The sequence below is a fragment of the Ictalurus punctatus genome, chromosome 20 (genome assembly GCF_001660625.3).
Source record: "Ictalurus punctatus breed USDA103 chromosome 20, Coco_2.0, whole genome shotgun sequence".
Taxonomy (NCBI): Eukaryota; Metazoa; Chordata; class Actinopteri; order Siluriformes; family Ictaluridae; genus Ictalurus; species Ictalurus punctatus.
In genome coordinates, this window is record NC_030435.2 from 19,883,250 (window position 1) to 19,904,173 (window position 20,924).

At 42.2% G+C, this 20,924-nt stretch overlaps 1 protein-coding gene across 1 annotated transcript in view; it reads left to right on the plus strand.

Moving 5' to 3' along the window:
- Window positions 1-20,924, plus strand: part of ncana (neurocan a) — a 98,103-nt gene that overhangs the window by 61,680 nt on the left and 15,499 nt on the right. Inside the window, exon 9 of the mRNA XM_017495026.3 lies at window positions 5,739-5,843. Coding sequence (XP_017350515.3) covers window positions 5,739-5,843 — 105 coding nt within the window. The remainder of the gene's footprint in view (window positions 1-5,738; window positions 5,844-20,924) is intronic.

Genomic DNA, 20,924 nt, shown 5'->3' on the forward strand with positions numbered 1-20,924 from the left:
ACTGGGATTATGTAAATCCTTTAGTGGGCGAATAATTATGTCCAGTACCAGTGATGTGTGAATGTGTGTGTATTAAAGCCACCGTTCTCATGGGAAGTGGCAAGAGCACCTAACGAGCCAATTAAGTCTCAGGGCGCCGCTTGCCACTTAAAGCAATGAGGGGCTTCTAATTAACGCCGGGAGGTGACCAGCTGAGAGAAAAAAGTGTGTGGACGGACGGGGGGGGGGGACACAGAGGGGGGGACAGGGGAGTCAAGGCTCTTACGCAGCCACTTTCAGCGCGGTTTCTATGGCGATGGTGCCACAGAGCACTGAATGTGATCTGGAGAGTTTGTAAAGCACAGCGAGAGAATGAGAAACAGATGAGGGGAGAGAAACAGAAAAAATCGTCAGGTTCAAATATATCATGAACAAAACTCAAAATTTTGAAGCAGAACGATTCAAAATAACAGCGATAAACTGCAACGGAAATGCATTTTCACGAATAAATAATGTTACGGCGGATAAGATCGAGTCATTTGACTGATCACATTTGACTCAACTGACAAAAAGTCTGGCACATAAAAGTCTGCCTTTTCAGCTACAAGCTCTCTATAAAGCATCTCTCTTCGTCACGTCCCAGAATTTTAACGCGCGCTGTTGCTTTAAAATGGCCGTTTCCAGCGCTAATATATTTGCGTGCCGTGCCCATTAGAAACGTGACCATTAGCTTAAACAACTCTCCCAGCACTATGGATCGAAACTATCGCACATCCTTTTGTCAAACTTTATCGTCGAGGCTCAATAAAACCTGCTAGCACGGCTAAGCTAACAGCAGCTAATTACCGTAGCATGACGTCATTTGGCTAATGCTAATTACTGGCTCTTTGCTTTCTCTTCCTCCATCATTCACAACATTAGCATTTTAAACCAGACTATTCCTCTGATATTTTATTCAATATTTAGACGGAAGTAAGGATAGTGATTTGAAACGGGGGGGTGTGTGTGTGGGGGTTGGGGGGGGGGAACGACACAGACTAATTCAGAGAAATAGATGAACAGATAGAAAGAGAAAGGCAATTAAGCATCGGGCTATCATCTTTAATAGAGTCTCTGAAGAGAACAGGGGTCGAGGTGTTCATTAAAGTGAATCGCCAGGACCCAGCTGAGCTCAGCGTGCGGCATTACATCACCGATTCACAGCACGTAGCCCTTCCACATCATCTTTTCAGACCTCTGAGCTTTCACCTGGTACATCAGTTACAGTACAGAGCACGACGTGAAGAAGCTGCTAATCTAGGGGTTCAATATGGACCGGATACAGTGATTTCAGTAAGCACCAACGGACCTGAGACCATTATTTAAACCCAGTGACCCATAAAAATACCCTATTCATCATCCATGTTATTGTGAGCAAGTCCTCCTTGATCATGTCCCTATTAATATTCTTTTGTATATGACCTCATTAGTTTATGCACAAATGTGTGCAAAAAAAAACGCCTTCCCCACATCATCATACCACCACTACCCGCCTGAACTGTTAGCACAAGGCAGTTTGGATCCATGGAATCATGAGGTGTTTTTCCAGTCTATGGTGAACTTGTGCCCACTGTAGCGTCAGATTCCTGCTCTTGGCTGACAGGAGAGGAGCCTTACTACAACGTTTACAACTATATATACATATATATATCAAATTTAAATCACAGTTTACGGCATGGTGTTGCCATATGGCAACAATTACTTTCTCTCCAATTTTTTGATAGGCAATAATACAATTACTAATGTATTGTATTGTACAATTACTAATAATTAAAATGACAAAAAAAACAACTACTATTGTCCTGTGGAAGTGGAAAAGGGGGGCTTTAAATTTGACATAACAAAAAATTCCATGTCAGATAACCAGGAAGTGCTGTTTGCACTTCCTTTTTCTGCAATCACATGGCATGGTCAAGGTCATCATCGGAGGATTCTCAAAATTTGATACATTTTTTCAAAATTCAGACAAAACTACCTTAATATATATATATGTTTTTAAATAAAATAATGATTTAAACAAGTTGATATATTTAGAGTGTTCTGTTAAATGTAATTGTTGCCACATGGCAGCAGCGTGCGATAATGGAACTGTGGTGTGTGCATTGATGAACTGAAGCATTGTCTGTTTTATCTGGCGTATTGTATTCCCTCTGTTTCTGACGGGATAATTAAACTCGTCTGATACAGCGAGTCTAATTTCTGATCAATCAGCTGACATGCGGCATCCACTGAATGCGAAGAGAAGATCTGATGGCGTATGTGGGTGATGATGATGATGATCTTTCCTCCTCTGTGAGGGAATGAGTTGCACATTTGAGGATTGGAGCTCGAGGTAGTGTTTGTTACTGAGCAATTTTCCGTCCACTTCAGCACGGGGTTGCTGACACACACAAACACGTTTGATGATATTGAGTGATTGAGTGGGAATTGAGCGCCAGACTTTTGAGTGCGTTTTTGTGTTAAAGCCCTGGTCGTTTGTGTTAGCTGGAAAAGTGGACGATGTTTTTGTAGTCATAAAAATCTGTAAATGTGTTTTGGCACAATTTAGCCAGAATGCGCTGCTGGATATGAGTGTTTCTCAAATTACCATTTATCTACCAGCAGGGGAGAGGGCTGTCTCATACGTGTGTGTGTGTGTGTGTGTGTGTGTGTGTGTGTGTGTGTGTGTGTGTGTGTGTGTGTGTGTGTGTGTGTGTGACCACAGTAACCCTCCCAGAGACAGTGGAATAGATCTCTGGTTCAGTGGCTCACAGGCCAAAGCAGGAGGATTTGAAACAAGCTCCAACTCTCAATTTCTCTCTCTCTCTCTCTCTCTCTCGCTCTCTTCTCCCTCACCCTCTTCTCTCTTTCATTCTCTCTCTCTTCTCTCTTTTCCCTCTCTATTCTCTCTCTTCTCTCTCTCCTCTCTTTTCTCTCTCTTCTCTGTCTCTTTTCTCTCTCTCCTCTCTTTTCTCTCTCCTCTCTCTCCTCTTTCCTCTCTTCTCTCTCTTCTCTCTCTTCTCTCTCACTCTCTTCTCTTTTCTCTCTCTTTCCTCTCTTCTCTTTTCTCTCTCTTCTCTCTCTCTTCTCTCTTCTCTCTTTTCTCTCTCTTCTCTCTCCTCTTTCCTCTCTTCTCTTTTCTCTCTCTTCTCTCTCTCTTCTCTCTTCTCTCTTTTCTCTCTCTTCTCTCTCCTCTTTCCTCTCTTCTCTTTTCTCTCTCTTCTCTCTCTCTTCTCTCTTCTCTCTTTTCTCTCTCTTTTCTCTCTTCTCTCTCTTCTCTCTCTCCTCTCTCTCTCCTCTCTCTTCTCTCTTTTCTCTCTTTTCTCTCTCTCCTCTCTCTTCTCTTTTCTCTCTCTTCTCTCTCTTCTCTCTCTCTTTTCTCTCTCCTCTTCTCTCCTCTCTCTCTCTCTCATGTGAGTAACTGCGTAGTTGCACTTCAAGTTGTTTAGACAGGTTTGTCACAACGCAGGTCAAAGGCAGAGCACATCCAACACGCACAGGTACATTAGAGGGTGCAGAGCACTAAACCTCTGGAAAGCCATTACAAGCCCCAGTAAGCACTGCTGCCAGAACTGGAGCTGATGTGTGTTTGTTTGTGAAAGAAAGAGAGAGAGAGAGAGAGAGAGAGAGAGAGAGAGAGAGAGAGAGAGAGAGAGAGAGAGAGAGACGCTGAAGCACAGAACAGTAATGTTCTTACTGTGACAGTGACACAGAAAGTGCTCTGGTTTTCTCTAGAAATCATCTCGTTTTGACTTTAAAGCACTTTCGGTTTTTCTTGGCGTTGGCTGCTGGGATCACAGCACCACTGTCACGTAATTCCTTCTTTCCCAACACACAGACGGATAGTCAAACAGTGTGTCAGATGCAATTTACTTCTTTATTTTAGCTTGGCAGTGGGACTTTGCCAAAAATTCATACCTACAACCTCTGCCTTCGTGCTGAGGCGCTCCTCAATCCAGGGAAATTTCTATTCTCTCTAAACAAGAGGAAATCGACGTACATCGACATCGGCAAGACTTCGCCAAGAGACGAGAACACAGCAGGCGACACTATAAAGACAGACATATGGAGGACTAAACACAGAACACCTGGACACAATCACGAAACAAAGCAATGACAGGAGACGAGACTGAAAGTCACGGCAAAATACATGTCAATATAAAGAAAGAAGCACGTGGAGGAAGTGAAAAGAAAACATGAGAATATCTGAGAGGAGAATCTGTGACATTTAGACAGAGATGGTGGCCTGTTTTACATGCTGATTAAAAGGATGAAGGTCAACGTAACTGTGTGCGGACGCAACCCCTAAATCATATCTTTTATCAATGAAAAATGATGTGTAAGGAATGAAACACTTGGGGGTGTGCTGTTTTAGGAAAATAATCATGTGGTGTCGCCCGACACGAAGCGGAGTCACTGTTAAATGTTTAAAGTCTTTTATTCCTCTTCTACCCCAACAATTTTTGATTCGTTCAAGAATAAACACGTCATGCTTTTTATCTATTTAAAGGTACACTTACTGTTATAAAATGCCCGTGAAACAGGTTAGCTCGTGTTATCGCTTATGTTATGTTATAGTAGCTCATTCCCTCACCAGTCTGTCCTTTTACTTTCTCTTGAAGTTATGTAGACAAAAGAATAATGAATGCAGCTTCTCAGAGAAATCACAGAGAAAGTTGTAAAGCACAAATTCCTTTGTCGTGAAGATTGTACAGGTTTATCCCTGACAGCTCGAACGCACTGATCCTGGAGACTCCTTCCAAAAATGCAGAATAAAGCTCCTCGCGGAAAACCTCACCATGGCGAAGATGATATGGGTTTTTTTTTTTCTTCGTTTTTTTTCCGTTTTAAATCTGTTCACGTGGAGCGTGCGACGTGTACGTAGCCGTTGTAACCAGTAACGTATTAGAACGTACTGTCTGAGCTGTGGTTATTCATAAAAAAAATAATGAATCAATACCGTCTGACTGTCACGTCACAGAAAACCAGTGACTACCTTTCCCATCCTGCACTGCGGCCTACAGACATGGCCGCCATGGACCGCAATTCCCAGAACACTCATAGGCCACAGTATAAAGACACTGTTTGAACACAATGACTTTGCGTAGTATTGAGTGTTATCACCGTACCAAGCGTTTGTACCTTGTTTGGATCTTGATCTAGTTTCTTGTCACTCGTTCTCGTTTCTTGCCTCGCCTCGCCTCGTTTATGCCTGTTTGTAGATCGCCTGACCCACTGCCTGTTTTTTTCGACCACGCTATTGTCTCTTGATTTGGATTTGTCTGCCTGCCTCTCTTTATTAAAAGCTACGTCCTTACCTTCAGTGTGTGGAAAACGTGACGGAACAGGGAAGAAAAAAAATCGCTCCAGCATTTTTGAAGGTGTTGATTTGGAAGCACAGTTACAGTATATGTGTTTAAAAGTAAGTAAATAAATAAATAAATAAGGCTTGGCTTTTAGACGTACGTGTATGACTATATAAGAAGGTGTAACGTTTTCAACATTTTCGGTGTCTGATATCTTATACATATATCCACACAAAGTGAAGCTCAATATTATTAAGATGTTCCATGAGCTGAAGTGAAACATTAGCGATGTGAAAGCATCATTTGTTTTAACAGCGACCCATTTCTTCTTTATTGCTGTGAGCTGGTTCAGTAGCACCGGGTCATGTCTGGGAGACGGTGCTCTTAATGACCAGTGTGTGTGTGTGTGTGTGTGTGTGGGTTTTGTCTCTACAGCTCTGGACAGATGCAGTTGCTTGCATGGTGGGACGTGTCTCCCCCATGACGAGGGCTTCCAGTGTTTCTGCCCACAGGGATACACAGGCGAGAGCTGTGAGATCGGTGAGTCACAGCACACACACACACACACACGTTACAGCCTGTACGTCTCCTCAGGCCTCCGCATCGCCCACTGCTTCATCATCGCTCCACACTGGCCGAAAGCGTATTCGTATTCTAAAAGGATAAGTGACGTTAAGGATAAGTGACGATAAGGTTGTCATGTCAAGTGACATGGTTGTCATCGGTAATAAAACTGATGTTCCCGATTCAAGGTGAGCACTGCTCCTTCTTAATGTACTAAGAACTCGAACAGGCCTGTATTGAGTAATCTCGCATTTACGTTATGATGGAAGACAAGCAAACTGGATGTTCCATGCAACTCAATTTTGCACAACTATGTGTGTGTGTGTGTGGGGGGGGGTGATTTGTGGTTGCGCCACAAAAGAACATCCATCCATCCATCCATCGCTTACTCCTTTTCAGGGTCACAGGGAACCTGGAGCCTATCCCAGGGAGCATACACGCTGGACAGGGTGCCAGTAAATCGCAGGGCACAATCACATACACACTCACACACCCCCATTCATACACTACGGACACTTTAGACACGCCAATCAGCCTACCATGCATGTCTTTGGACTGGGGGGACGAAACCGGAGTACCCTGAGGAAACCCCTGCAGCACGGGGAGAACATGCAAACTCCGCACACACGGCCCCAGCGGGACTCGAACCCCGGAGGTGTGAGGCGAACGTGCTTATTGTGCACGGTGGCTTTAACCACTAAGCCACCGTGCGCCCTCCACACTAGAACAATAAAATATAATAATAATAATAGGATTTTATTAATACAAGGACACGGTATAGATACAAATACGGCAGATAAAAAGCGTTACCAGCACTGCAGTTTACCACAGAAATTGCAGATGCTTACAATTTTTTCTTTATTTCCATTTAATGGTGTGGAAAGTCAGCGAGAAAAGCTACTTCCTGTTATCACTTATGTTATAATAGCTATGAAAAGTTGTTCCCTCACCAGGATCTCATATTTTCTGCCTTTGTGAAATTAATAAAAGACACAAAGTACAAATTCCTGTAGAGATGGACGTACTGTACGGTGTAACTGAAACCAGTAACCTTGTTTCTAAGCTAGCTTTAACTTTAGACTAATTATTATATTCTGTAATCGCAACCAGTATCCATCTTTGCTAGTAAGCTAACTAACATTAGGTTAGGTATTATATATATTTTTTAATTAAAACAATTAGCCAGGTTTTTAAACTAGCTATAATGTAAAGTTTAAGCTATTTCATAACGGGAGCTTATCTATGTTCCCAGGGTCCTATGTTCCCCAGATTTATATGGCACACAATGGGAATATGGAAAACCCAGCTGTTTCCAGCTCTGTATTCGCGTAAGTTATTGTGTGAACTCGTCGAAGGAGTTTTCTGTTCCCCAGCACTGACGTACGGCGCTTAACATAAGAAGTCCAGACTTGAGGGAACTAAAAAATGGTTGAAGTCAATGAATCATAAAAAGGTCATAGCTTCTTTAGGTGAAAACCAGCCTAGTATGTTTCTGACTCTAACTCTCATGACGTCATGACTTATGTATCTAATTTAATGCAGTTTGTTTTTGCCTCCACAGTATACTAATGTATGTTTTCTGCATTTATTTTAATTAAGTTAATTTTGAACACCTTTTGACATGAACTCACTGCTGAAATTTCCAAATATCCATGCAGTGATATTGTTAGGTTAGACTCCATATGAATACTGGGAACATAGGAATGACCCCAGTAATAACTATTAGATTGTGCAATGGAAACCAGCAGCCATGTTTTCTTGCAAGCAAACTTAGAAGCCAAGTTTTAAAATCTAGCGTAACTGAATGCTAACTGATAAATTGTGTGATTGTTTAAAAAGCAGTAGCCAATTTTGTAAGCTATATAACATTAGGCAGTCTCTTGTATTGCACATTTGAAGCCAGTAGCTGTGCTGGCTAGTAAGCTATCTAGCATTATGCTAACTCTTGTGTTGTGTAATTAAGATCAGTAGCCAATTTTCTAAGCTAGCTAACATGAAATCAGCTATTATATTTTTGAATTAAAACAATAGCTGAGGTTTTACTCTCGCTAACATTAGGCTAACTATTTTATCATGTCTTTGGACCTGTAGCCAAGCCAAGGTTTATTTTGGGTCATTATAACCAGTAGCCATGTTTGGTTGTAAGCTACCTAACATTATGCTACATAATAACTTGTGTCATTAAGACCTTTAGCCAAGTTTGTAAGCTAGCATGAAATAAGTAGCCATCTTTGCTAGTAAGCTAGCTAGGGTTATGATATCTATTATATTGTATATATATTATATAAACCAGTAGCCATGTTTTGAAGCTAGCTAATAACAATTATGTTAAGTAAAAGCAGGAGCCATGTTTGTAAGTTAAATAATATTATGCTAATTTTATATTGTGTCATTAAAACCAGTAGCTGTGTTTCTAAGCTAGATAACATTATGCTAACTGTTATATTGTGTAAATTAAACCAGTAGCCATGTTTGCTAGTATGCTAGCCTTTCCACTGCCCTTCACAACAATATAATAAGCTCCATCCTCTTTTAGCTCTTGCAGTTTTTAGCCTAACAGGGATGCCACGTAGGAATCGTCAGCTGTTTGTGCGCTCCTGGCGCTTATTTACGGCTCAATCTGAGCTCCAGCAGCAGCGGGAATAACTCAGCCCTGGATCCCGAACACTTCCAGCCTTCACAAAAGCCTCTATTGAAATGAAGAGCTTTGCAGTGTGCGCTGCTCGACACCACAACATACGGCATCTGTTCGAGAAATCTGTGCATGCCTGGTCCTCGGCCTTTCAAGGAAGTAGCATATTTAAAGCCATGTTCCTCTGTAGTGGCTGCATAAATGTGTGCTGAGCAAGCTGGAAAGCGTTCCAGTCGAATCAGCCAGTGCGACGTGACCTGGGTGTCACTGATAACACATTTGTATAGAAAGCGAGGGGAATTGAAAAGGCTCAGTGTGCGATGAATCATGGAGGTCAACGGTCAAGTAGTTCATCATGAAAGAGACATAAAGATGGATGTCAAGAGGTCAGGGATGAGGATTGTAGAAGCGATCTGACGCTGATTCATTGTTGTCGGCCCAGGTGATCTGACGGGACGCCATGCTACAAGTAGCTGTTTTATTTGTTTAGTCAGTATTCATTCGGCTCATCTTAACGAGATGAATTTGTTGCTGCAGTCGTGAAGAGACGGTGTTTCAGTTAACGGCTGGTCATTGCTGATAGTTAAAGTGCACCTATTATGGTTTTTCAAATATTACCTTTGTTGTAGTGTGTTATGGAGCTGTATGTGAATGTAAAAACGTCTGCAAAGTTTAAAAGATCAAAGCGCACGACAAACGGAGTTATTGACTCCCAAAAGAAGGAACAGATTCTGAACAGCTGAAACGAGTCGTTAGTAATTCCAGACCTACTTCCTGTATGAACCTACGTAGGTTTGTAACGAAAAGCCCCGCCTCTGGTCGTCATCGGCTGCTCACGAACAGACAGAGCTGAAACTTGTTATGGCAGTGGGCATTTCTTTTTTGACACACGCTGACAACAGTAGACCAATCGCAACAGACTGGGGCATCTGACCAATCAGAGCAGAGTATGCTCCCTGAAAGGAGGAGTTTAGAATGAATCCTTTAGAACGGATCATTGAACGAGTCGTTAGTGACACTGGGGGGGGGGGGGGGGGGGTTATTTTAATGCGCATGTTCTAATACACAGTCCGTACAGGATTTCGGAGAGTTTAGTTTTTTTGCTTGATTTCGCTGCGGCTTTGTTCAAAAATTTGCGATGCAGAGTTTTTGTGCTCTTTTTTGCGGAAAACTACTTGAATTGGCGAATTTCGCATGAAATTCTCTTTCGCAGTGATGCTTGTTGGTAAATGAGACCTTTTAGCTGTACTCCTGTTCGACGCACGTGAATCGAAGGGGGCGGTGGCTGAATGCACGTCGTGATGACGTCACCTGTCGCATTGTGATGATGTCACATGACACGTCTTGGCCCAAAGCTGTGGAAAATCTGTGGTCGTTTTGAAAAAAATGCAAGCTCCTGCGAATACTGCAGCTGTTCCTTGATTTTTGCATTCATTTCTGCGATCGCAAAATCCTGGAGGGACTGAATATTTTATTGTCTCCATAGTAACAACCCGTTCATAGGGACGTGTATGGCATACGCTCCATATACTCTGAACAGATTTTTTTGTTTTTAAAAACATGGATTCATTTCGGTGTTTTGATCTGTTAACCTTCATTTCTCTTTTGGCTTATCAAGAAAATACAGGGGATTCTGAATCATTCCAAGTCTAAGGGTGCATTAAAGATTTATGTCAACGTTTTTATAATGCGAAGGTCAACAGTAGATAGAGAAAAGATCACAATCTAAACCTACTAATAAATCAATTTTAAAATGTGTCGTAATTTATCAAAGAAAAACATATCATCATTGATTACGGTGAAGTTTACTGCAAGGAAACATTTTAGATTCTGGGTTTTTGGAAGGAGTCTCCACAGTCAGTGGTGATGCTGTAACTTTCCATTTTCTGAAAGCATAAGCATGGAGGATGTTGTGTTTTATGGTTTATCTGTAGCAAACTACATAACGTGATGGAACGACTGAATATAGCCGTTATTTACTAAGAGCTAATATGAACATTTCAAGGATGTCCAGCAACATGAAATGTAACTATAAATGGATAAAAAGTATGATATCATTCATTAATAAATCAGAATTTGTAATAACTATGGTAAAAGAAGAATCAAACACTTTGTTTTATAGGGAAACATAATCAGCAGTCATTCCGGTCTGCCTCAGACCTCCTTATTTTCCTTTAACAGCATGCCTCAGTGTTTTATTCATTACTTATTGTATTCTCTCCAACAAGATACTGCCAAGATCAGCGCCATTTCTTTCATCATCAGCCATTCCAAGCTACATGCGGACTATAATCACATCATTGTCGTATATCGCACTGTAGCAAATAGGAATTAATCTTAGTTTAACGATTCACGCCATATGAAGCCGGAGAGAAACATCGAACGTAAAACAGAAACAGAGCCGGAGCTTATGGCTCCTGTCGAAGTGTTGCAGCTGTGCGGTCTCTCACTGAATCCAACCTGTTTGCATAATGCATAAGCGGATCAATATTCATGAGGAGCAAATGTACGTTGAGGCTCACCGAGGCTGAGGGAATGGAAAATGACCTTGGCACTCTTGGCATCGGCTTCTCGAATGACCAACTCCTACGCCGCCGTCTCCGTCGGAGAAACTCGAGCGAAGTACATATGCATACGCAGCTTGTTAGGGACAGGGAAACTACGTGCCGTGAAGTGTCACACAAAGTTCTCTAGAACGCTACGGCTTAACTTTCTTAACAGATTCATAACGCTGGCCATGGTATTATTATTATTGCACAGTAGTGCTCATAAATTTACATACCTCTTGCAGAATCTTGCATAACTGAGAAAAAAATAAGAGGAATCATTCAAATTGCAATCTGTTTTTTTATTTAGTATTGCCCTGAATAAGCTATTAAACAGATGTTTACACACGTATAGTCCACAAGACACAATGCTCACTGAACTTACACAAATGAACCAGTTCAAAAGTATACACATGCTTGATTCTTAATACCGTGTGTCGTTATGTGGATGATCCACGACTGTTTTTATGTTTTGTGATAGTTGTTTGTCCTGAGCGGTTAAACTGCCCACTGTTCATCAGAAAAATCCTCCAGGTCCTGCACATTCTTTGCTTTTCCAGCACCTTCTGCATATTTGACCCCTTTCCAGCAGCAGCTATATGATTTTGAGATCCATACACGACTTTTACTCATACAAAAGGTGCAAACATTCACTGATGCTCCAGAAGGCAACACGATACATTAAGAGCCGGGGGGGTGTAAACTTTTGAACAGGACGATGATCGGTGTACATTGTTATTCTGTTTAAAGATCTTCAGTTTATTTTTTTTCATTTACTACTGCCCTTCAGAAGCTACATAAGATTATTTACTGATCATCCTGTTCTGCAGGGGTGTGTAAATTTATGAGCACGACTATATATAGTGAATAAAATGATGTTTGGATAATTACAATCCAAGAAAATGCCAAAGGCTAAAGTTAATGATATTCAGTTTTAAATGATTTAATTAGGACCCATGATCTAATTAAGCGTAGTAGGATTATCTGGGATCTGTCGATGGACCTGATACATGACAATAAACACTCCTCAGTAAATAATCCCAGTTTCTAGTCAATCGCTCTATTTTTACACCATCACCATGGCAACAATCCAGACAAATGATGTGTGACGGTCAGTTTTGGTCAGCTGTGCCACGATGTGGTCGTTTCCAGTTTCCCCGGAGCCGTTATGTTTGGTGAATTGTGCTCCGATCGTCTCAGTTTTTCATTTTTTCTGGTTCTGGATTACCAGAAAAAGTATGGACTCATTATGAATAAAAAAAAAATTCCACAAATGCCTGGTGGACCTTTCTCTCCTTTATCAGCTCAAAGATTTCAAACACTGTGTTATTCCCTGACCTTCGAGCATCGGCAAGCATGAACTGCCCCCTCGTTTCGCTTTTTTTTTTTTTTGAGTCTTTTACTTCCATAGAGATCATATTTTTTCTATTACTGCACATAATCCTGGACATCGCTGACCACGCAATCGTCGTTGAAGCTTAACTCATCATCTGAGCTACTCGCTGTCTGACGAAATGACTCAGCTGTCGCGTTAAATCGACTTGAACGAGTCATGACCGTCTCTTTTGGACGGAAAGAAGGATAAAAATACAGACTTTGCCAAAGACTTAGGAATTGATCACTCAGAAATGATCATCACATAATCAGTTAGATAAATGGAGCAAATATAGACCAGTGATGGAGTTCCAGGTATCACCTCGAAGTATCCCGAAGTGTTTTATTCCTATTGTACTACAGGAATTGATCGACTATCACCGTTTTATATTTACAGTATAACAGCTGTAAAACAGTTGTTCCCTCACCAGCCTCCACCAATCTCTCTTAAAGCTAATACAACAAAAAGAGTGCTGAGGTATAAAGAAGAATATAAACCTGAAGTAGTGTGATTAAAATCATGCTGAACCCATGCTGAGTAGACTCACCCATGCAGGCGTATAAATGAATATTTATTTGGATTGACAAAAATCCGAATGTAAACATAAGCCACTAAAAGGCCTTGTTTCTATCCACCTATCCATCACGCTCAGTTGCCTCGGGCTGTTTGTTCTGAGCCTGAAAACCCCTTAGCTTTAACGTTTCAGTCTGTGCACTCAACTATTTGCAGAAAAAAAAAATGCAGTGGGTTCTTTGCTCTGCTGGGGCATCAGGTCAGGTCCAACTTCCCACACTGTTCCTCTTTAGACTGTGAATGTAAGAGGAAAGTTTAGCAGAAGGCATATAGACCGATCAGCCATGACATTAAAACCGAATGACGCGAAGCGAATGACATTGATTATCTCGTCACAGTGCCATCTGTCATGGGGGGGATGTATTACGCAGCAAGTGAACCGTCAGTTCTCAAAGTTGATTTGCTGGACGCAGGGACAAATGGTAAAAGTATAAGGACGTGAGCGACTTTGACAAGGGCCGAATTCTGATGGGTGGACGACTGGGTCAGAGCATGTCCAGAACAGCAGGTCTCGTGGGGTGTTCCCCGACAGGTGTGAGAACACACAGCGCATCACTGCTTGCTGCGTATGGGTCTGCGTAACCGGAGACCGGTCAGAGTGCCCAGGCTGACCCCTGTCCACCTCCGAAAACACTTACAGTGGGCACGTGAGCATCAGAACTGGACCATGGAGCAACGGAAGAAGGTCTGGTCTGATGAATCACGTTTTCTTTTACATCATGTGGATGCGTGTGCGTCACTAACCTGGGGAAGAGATGGCACCAGGATGCACTATGGGAAGAAGGCAAGTCGGTGGAGGAAGTGTGATGTTCTGGACAATGTTCTGCTGGGAAACCTCGGGTCCTGGATTTCATGTGGGTGTTACTTTGACACGTAACACCTACCTAAACACTGTTGCAGACCAAGTACACCACTTCAGGGCAACGGTATTCCCTAAAATCAGTGGCCTCTTTCAGCAGGATAATGCACCCTGCCACACTGCAAACACTGTTCAGGAATGGTTTGAGGAACATGACACAGAGTTTAGAGTGTTGACTTGGCCTCCAAATTCCCCAGATCTCAATCTGATCGAGCGCCTGTGAGACGTGCTGGACAAACAAGTCCGATCCATGGCGGCCCCAGCTCGCTTCTTACAGGACGTAAAGGATCCGCTGCTAACGTTTTGGTGCCAGATACGACAGCATGGCTTCAGACGTCTTGTGGAGTCCATGCCTTGACGAATCAGCGCTGTTTTGGTGGCACAAGGGTGACCTACACAATATTAGGCAGGTGCTTTTAATATTACGGTTGATCTGTGTACTTAAATGATTGGTGCATTTGTATGATAGCAGTAGCATCCATCCTGCTGTCATTACAGCCGTATTAAGTCTGCACCTGCCATTGGAGAAGTTCTTGGTCCATACGATAATGTCTTTTATTTGAGACCTGTTAAATTCAAGTGTGGTATCATTGTCAAACTATCCATGAATATTTTATAGCACCATATACACAGAGGCCTTGCTCTGAGTGTTCAGACCTCGTAAAGTTTCTGTCTTATAGTCTTGCTGGCATGCGCTGACAGGTTGTGTGTGTCGTTGATGCCCTTGGCAGGGGTCCAGCACATTCTGACACTGAGCTACATGTACCACCTGGCGCTCAGGCATCCGACGATTGACAGATTGACAGGAGAACGACGGACCCCGGCGAGGCCTTCGGCACGTACACGTTGTTTTGAGCATGGCACAAGGAAGTGAGTGGAAGCAGAGCTTCCTTGCTTGACAGCCTGCTAGAGAAAGGAGAGAGGTGAAGATACAGAGGGGCAAAGCCAGTGACGGGGTGCTGAAAGGTTGAGATGTTTTGACAAGCCTCACCATTAGGTTTTTTATGCCACTGTCATTTGTAGCAGCAGCGTTTGAAGGAGGAGCGGCTTCATCGGGTGTCACGAGAAAGTAGCCGACCTCAAATCGGGCCTTCCCATGAGCCTCTGTTTCTCAGACAGCGAAAAAGCTTAATCACAGTTGCTGGTGTACAATCTCTGTTGGACAATCGAGAAACATTCGTGTCTCGATAGCATAATTGGAAAGACGTCACCCACAGCATTGTTTTTTGACCTTGTGCTCTCTTTATCAACCTTACGCCAATGTTCTTTTTCTTTTCTTGGCTGTAAAATTGCACACACCGGTAATCAGAAGTCCCCAGGAATGGGTTTCTTAGCTGTGATATGATTCTGTATTGGGACATATTTCGTTTTGAAACAGGAATTCGGAGCAACGTCATGTTGAACTGCGTGACACAGCAACTTCGAGATACGCCACATTTGCGCCCAATCTGTACAAACCTGACAGTAGTCCAGGGAGCTAGCTAAAAACGAAATTAACGAAAGCTTTTTACTTTACGTACTTTCACACGGACGACTGCGGAGGAGGAGCATCTTAACCAGAGATATCGCGGATATCTTACGGACTGAATTATTCATAGATAAGAAAGTTACGAATTAGCCGTACGTGAGCCGCAGTACATGACAGCAGATGAGTGCTAGGTCTCGGTTTGAAGCTTCTCCTTCAAACCATGGTCACGTCTTCTTTACAAGAGAGCGCATCAAAATGAAACAGAACATTAGCATTATTTGATTAGCATTATTTGAACCCAAAGCATAACCTAGATTCTATCCTCTAAACACGTTTCATGATCTTGACGTAGTACCTCTCAGCTTCATGTAGTTTGACAACGTACCTGTTTGGGCACGAACGGTTCAAAAAAAAAGCCAAAGTAATCCCAGAAATCCTGTTTCTACACTCTCCACCTTTGATTAATGGTGCCAGGTCTTTGTAGCGGAGATATCCTCTTTAAACTGCGGCGGTACTGACAGGAGCAGGTGGTTAAAAAAAAATGCTGTTTACTACTCCAGACCTCCCTGTGTTGTAGCAATCCTGGTTGTACACACACACACACACACACACACACACACACACACACCCAGGAACAAATGTGATGGAACCCGTCATCATACTTCTAAGCAAATCCAAGAAAAACATCCTTGGAGCTTTGACACAGGGTGCTAAAATGTGTATTAGGTAGGAACAGGCTCAGTTATGAATTCTGCTGATGAAATCCATCTTTTCTTTTCAGAGGGGTTTTCAGGAGGATTCCGACATACTGGTTTGGCATCTCAAATCAGATTTTTAAGCTAATTCCGACTGCTTACACACTAGGCGCTTTTGTTTACTTTCTTTGTGCTGAGATGAAAAAATAACAACTTACTATACCGAAATACCGAATATGAACTCTTTTGCCCTTTGAGTTTACAGGCAAATTAGATAGTATTATCTACCCAGCTGTTCTAACAACAAAGATTAGATCGGATCTCCGTGTTGTCCATCGAAATATCTACGATTTGACATGCCATGAATCTCCTTATAGTCGCTCAATAATAAGACTAACACTTTAATAATAATAATAATAAGACTAACACTGCTCTAGATGTCAGTTGTGAACAGGTTAACGAAATGATTCTTTGTTGTTGTTGTAGTTTTTAAAGCTGTTGTTTATCATAGGATAATATGCACTGGTGGTTGAGGAAAAAATGCCTCATGTGTAAGCAGCTTTAAGCCTTATTTGGACAGGATTAGTTTCTGTAAAAACATTTGTAATGAACATGGGAGTGGAAACGAGTGCGTTTCCACATTTGTATTTTTTCGTTCAAGGTAAGTTGTTTTAGACGCGGACGTGGGTTGAATATAGAAAAAGGTTTTTGGATCGTTTACAAATATATGGATTTATTTGGCAGGAATTATAGAGCAGACGTTTGCCGTATACAACTGCTTCATTTATTCTTATATGCTGCAAGATGTGAGAATACAAAGTGGCTTTACACCAATCAGCCATAATATTAAAACCACCTGCTTAAAATTGTGTAGGTCCTCCTTGTGCCGCCAAAACAGCTCTGAGCCGTCGAGGCATGAACGCTACAGGACCTCTGAAGGTGTGTTGTTGTATCTGGAATGAAGACATTAGCAGAAGATCCTTTAAGTCCTGTAAGTAGCGAGGTGGGGACTCCATGGATCGGACTTGTTTGTCCAGCACGTCTCACAGATACTCGGTCGGACTGAGGTCTGAGGAATTTGGAGGCCAGGTCAACATCTTGAACCCTTTGACTATTCCTGAGCAGTGTTTGCAGTGTGGCAGCTGAAAGATGCCACTGACATTAAGGAATACCGCCATGAAGGGGTGTATTTGGTCTGCAACAAGGTTTAGGTAGGTGGTACGTGTCAAAGTAACATCCACATGGACGCCAGGACCCAAGGTTTCCCAGCAGAACATTGCCCAGAGCATCACACTGCCTCCTCCGACTTGCCTTCTTCCCATAGTACATCCTGGTGCCATCTCTTCCATGCCAATTGGGCGCCCATGACCCTCTCGCCGGTTCACCGCTTGTCCTTCCTTGGACTATTTTGGTAGGTACCTCCCGTTTAGGAGATACTCTGACCCAGTCATCTAGCCATCACGGTCGCTAAGATCAACTGAAAGAACTGACAGTTCACTTGCTGCCTAATATATCCCACCCCATGACAGGTGCCATTGTAACAAGATAATGAACGTTATTCACGTCACCTGTCAGTCGTTTTAATGTTATGACTGATCGGTGTATATTTGTAGCGAAAGGTTATACAGTTTACCGGCCTCTTTATTCAGCATTCTGTTCTGGTGGATTTTATTTGTTTATTTTACATTTCCCTGCTAATGCTTTTTTAAAGCATATTGTAAACATTCATCTTTTTACGATTCGGGGAGTGCTTAATAAAGCAGTAAGCCAAAAGCGGGCCTTGTGTGGCTTATTGCTATCCAGTGTTCAAGAAATAATTTATTATTAATAATATTGGCTGTGAATGATTCTTCGCCCTTGCAGTGTAGTCTCTTAACAGTAAGCTCTGGTTGCTAGGCGTCATAACGAACCAAAATGAGCATATTCTATAGACAGAACAATGTGGCGGTTTTATTGGTTTTAAACCCGGCACATTAATTCAGAATTCATTTATCGCGATGCGCTCACGGGAGGTGCGTATAGCGAGGATTTAACAGCTTCACAGCTTCGGATGAGTTTTTAGAATCGAAACGATCTGTATTATTATACGGATTTATTATCAGGCAACCACGGAGTTCTTTAACAGAAGAAACAGTAGATTATTTGGTATTTAAATTTATCAGGAAAGGGAGAAGGAAGATAAACGGTGACATTCCACCTGTAAATCACGGAATTACTCCGGGTCCCGGGGGTAAGACTAATCCCGTTCAAATAAGGCTTCAGTTGATCAATCACAGCTGGTCAGTGCTCGGCCTGAATCAACAGTATAATCTTTATATAGAAATTTATGATATTGAAATTGTATTTTTTTTTTTTTTAGCGCCCTGGCAGAAGCTGAGTTCCTACTGTGTCAAGGTTCTAATATAATGTGACAGCGTTGCTTGCTTCAGTAAACATTTCGCCATGCTGCTCACACACCCTGACAGTCTAATTCCAGCAATGAGTGTACGTATTAGGAAAATCGTACCTGCTGCTCTAATCTCCTCTCTCGTAGCAGGGAACATTTCAGAGGGCCATCATATTTAGAGAGTTAATCCATAGTGGCGCTCTGAGACACACAAATAATAGGTACTAATCAACAGCGTGGTCTGGCTGACATAAAATCGCTTGCTCGGTGGACTGAGAAAGGCACTGAAGACCTCTTTGCTTAATCTAACCCTTTTTTAGAGTCGTGCTTCAGCAGATTTGCAGAAACAGTGATTGAGGCACAGCATGAGAGATCATTGATGCCCCATTAAGAAGAGTACTGTTAGCACCGGGAGTCATTTTTGGGTTAGAACGCAGTCGAGTGCAAAAAAAAAAAATTGCATTCGCTGTGATTTTGGGGTGAAAAAACAAGGAAAATGTGCTTCTAATTTTACAATTTATCTACAGAAGAATATTTTAAAATGAGTCTCGGAGGTCTCTTACAAGAATACATCTGGAGACAAAACAACTCACACAAGCTTTTCCTCTAAAACTTTCCTGTATGCACTTTTAACATCTTAAAGGCGTGGTGGCTCAGAGGTTAGCATGTTTGACTCCAGGGTTCGATTCCCACCTACACATGCCCTCCCAGCCTCCCCCCCTCCCGACTTGCTTTGGTCATTTCCTCCCCCACTCCGAAGACCTGCTTTATAGGCTGGTTGTCATTTCCAAATTGTGTGAATGTGTGTGATTGTGCCCTGCGATGGGTTGGCACCCCATCCAGGGGTGTGTCCCGAGTCCCCTGGGGTAGTTACCAGGCGCACCGCAACCCTATGTACTATACGCGGTACAGAAAATGGATGGATGTAATGTAAAGGTGTTCTATTTGTCTTATTCGAATACATGGCACCATATGTTTAGTGTCACATGGACAATCATGCCAAGCGCACCTGTTTCCAGAATTAATACTTTGACCGTCGGATTGGCTTCGATTCTGAGTTTGTTGCCCGCCACATTCAGGGAAAAAAAACAAAAAAAGAATCATTTGAAATGAATCAAAAGAAATAAACGTTCTCCCATGACCCTGTCAGGCTCCAGAACTGGTTTGAAAACGCAGTGTATGATTTATGAGGAATATCGGAACTGTTATGAACCGAACGTTCATAACAGAAAAATCTTGATGATTACACCGTACAGCTCATGGAAATTCAAAATCCAGTATCTCAAAGCATTAGAATTAAGAATTATATAGTACAGAAATGTCGCAGTGTCGCATTCCTAGTGGCAAGCCACTCCTGAACCAGAGACGACATCAGAAGCGTCTTACCTGGGTTAAGGAAAAAATAGAACTGGACCGTTGAGTAAATTACAGGGGGAAAAAAAACGAACCTTTCCACGATATTCGGTTTTTTTAGACGCACCTGTAGAATAGAAGTAGAAAAAAGTGGAAAAACTGCAACTTTCCCAGCTCGTGACTTATGACCTGTAGTGTAGAAATATGTAGAAACTTTAGTATACTCATGAAGTATCGTGTTTTCAATGCCGCAACTGAAACGTGTTCCTCGTCGTTGCAATGTTGGACGCTTCTTCAGACGAATAATAATGAAAGTAATGGGTGCATTCAGGACTTCGTAATCTCCGGACTCTTTTAATAACCCTTATCTCAAACTCCTCCTCGATGAGAGCCATACTCTGCAGCCCTCGTTGCTTTTCTTATAGACAGACAGACGGGCAGCCTTTAGCAGAGATTTAAACTCTCTCTGTGATTGGCAGTAGACCAATCGATGCTATAAATCTGTCTTTCTGCCCGGAGCTTCTGGGAAGTCGCTGTGTTCACTTCGCTGGTGGGCATTTCCAATGCGGCACTCTGTTAAAGTGATGGGATGCAGGAGGCTCGTAAATTCCCCGTTGTGGGGTGAATTGTGTTGGTGGTGACTGTAGCATTAGTGCATTGAACCTGTAGCCTAGTCATTCTTATATCCTCCAATCATGTGATAAATTATTTGCCCCTGCAGGAGCTGCCATCATGGTAAACAACAACAACAGATTTGTGTCGAGAAGGTCTTCACCAGAATACTAAGACAACCGTGTGTGTGTGTGTGTGTGTGTGTCATTTGTCTGCTATTTTTTGCCTTAATCCCCAACTAAACAACTAATAAATGATTGTTTTGAATGTAATAAGGCATTACTAGCATTGTTATACCTTTCAACGCCAGTGATTAAGACGTGAAGCGTAACTAAGGGAGCATTTTTACATTATGGGCTTCACAAAGGCTCACTGTCTGTGTTGGCATTCACTTCAGCTTGCTTTGTAATTAAAGTGTCTTCGGGCGAAACACTACGACAGTTTAAACAAGCTTGCAGAAGGCTATTATGCGACATATTCATGCAGCAGAAAGCGCCTTTGCCAACATAATTGCCTTGGAACTGTACTGGGGAATAATTAATTCACTGATTCAATCTG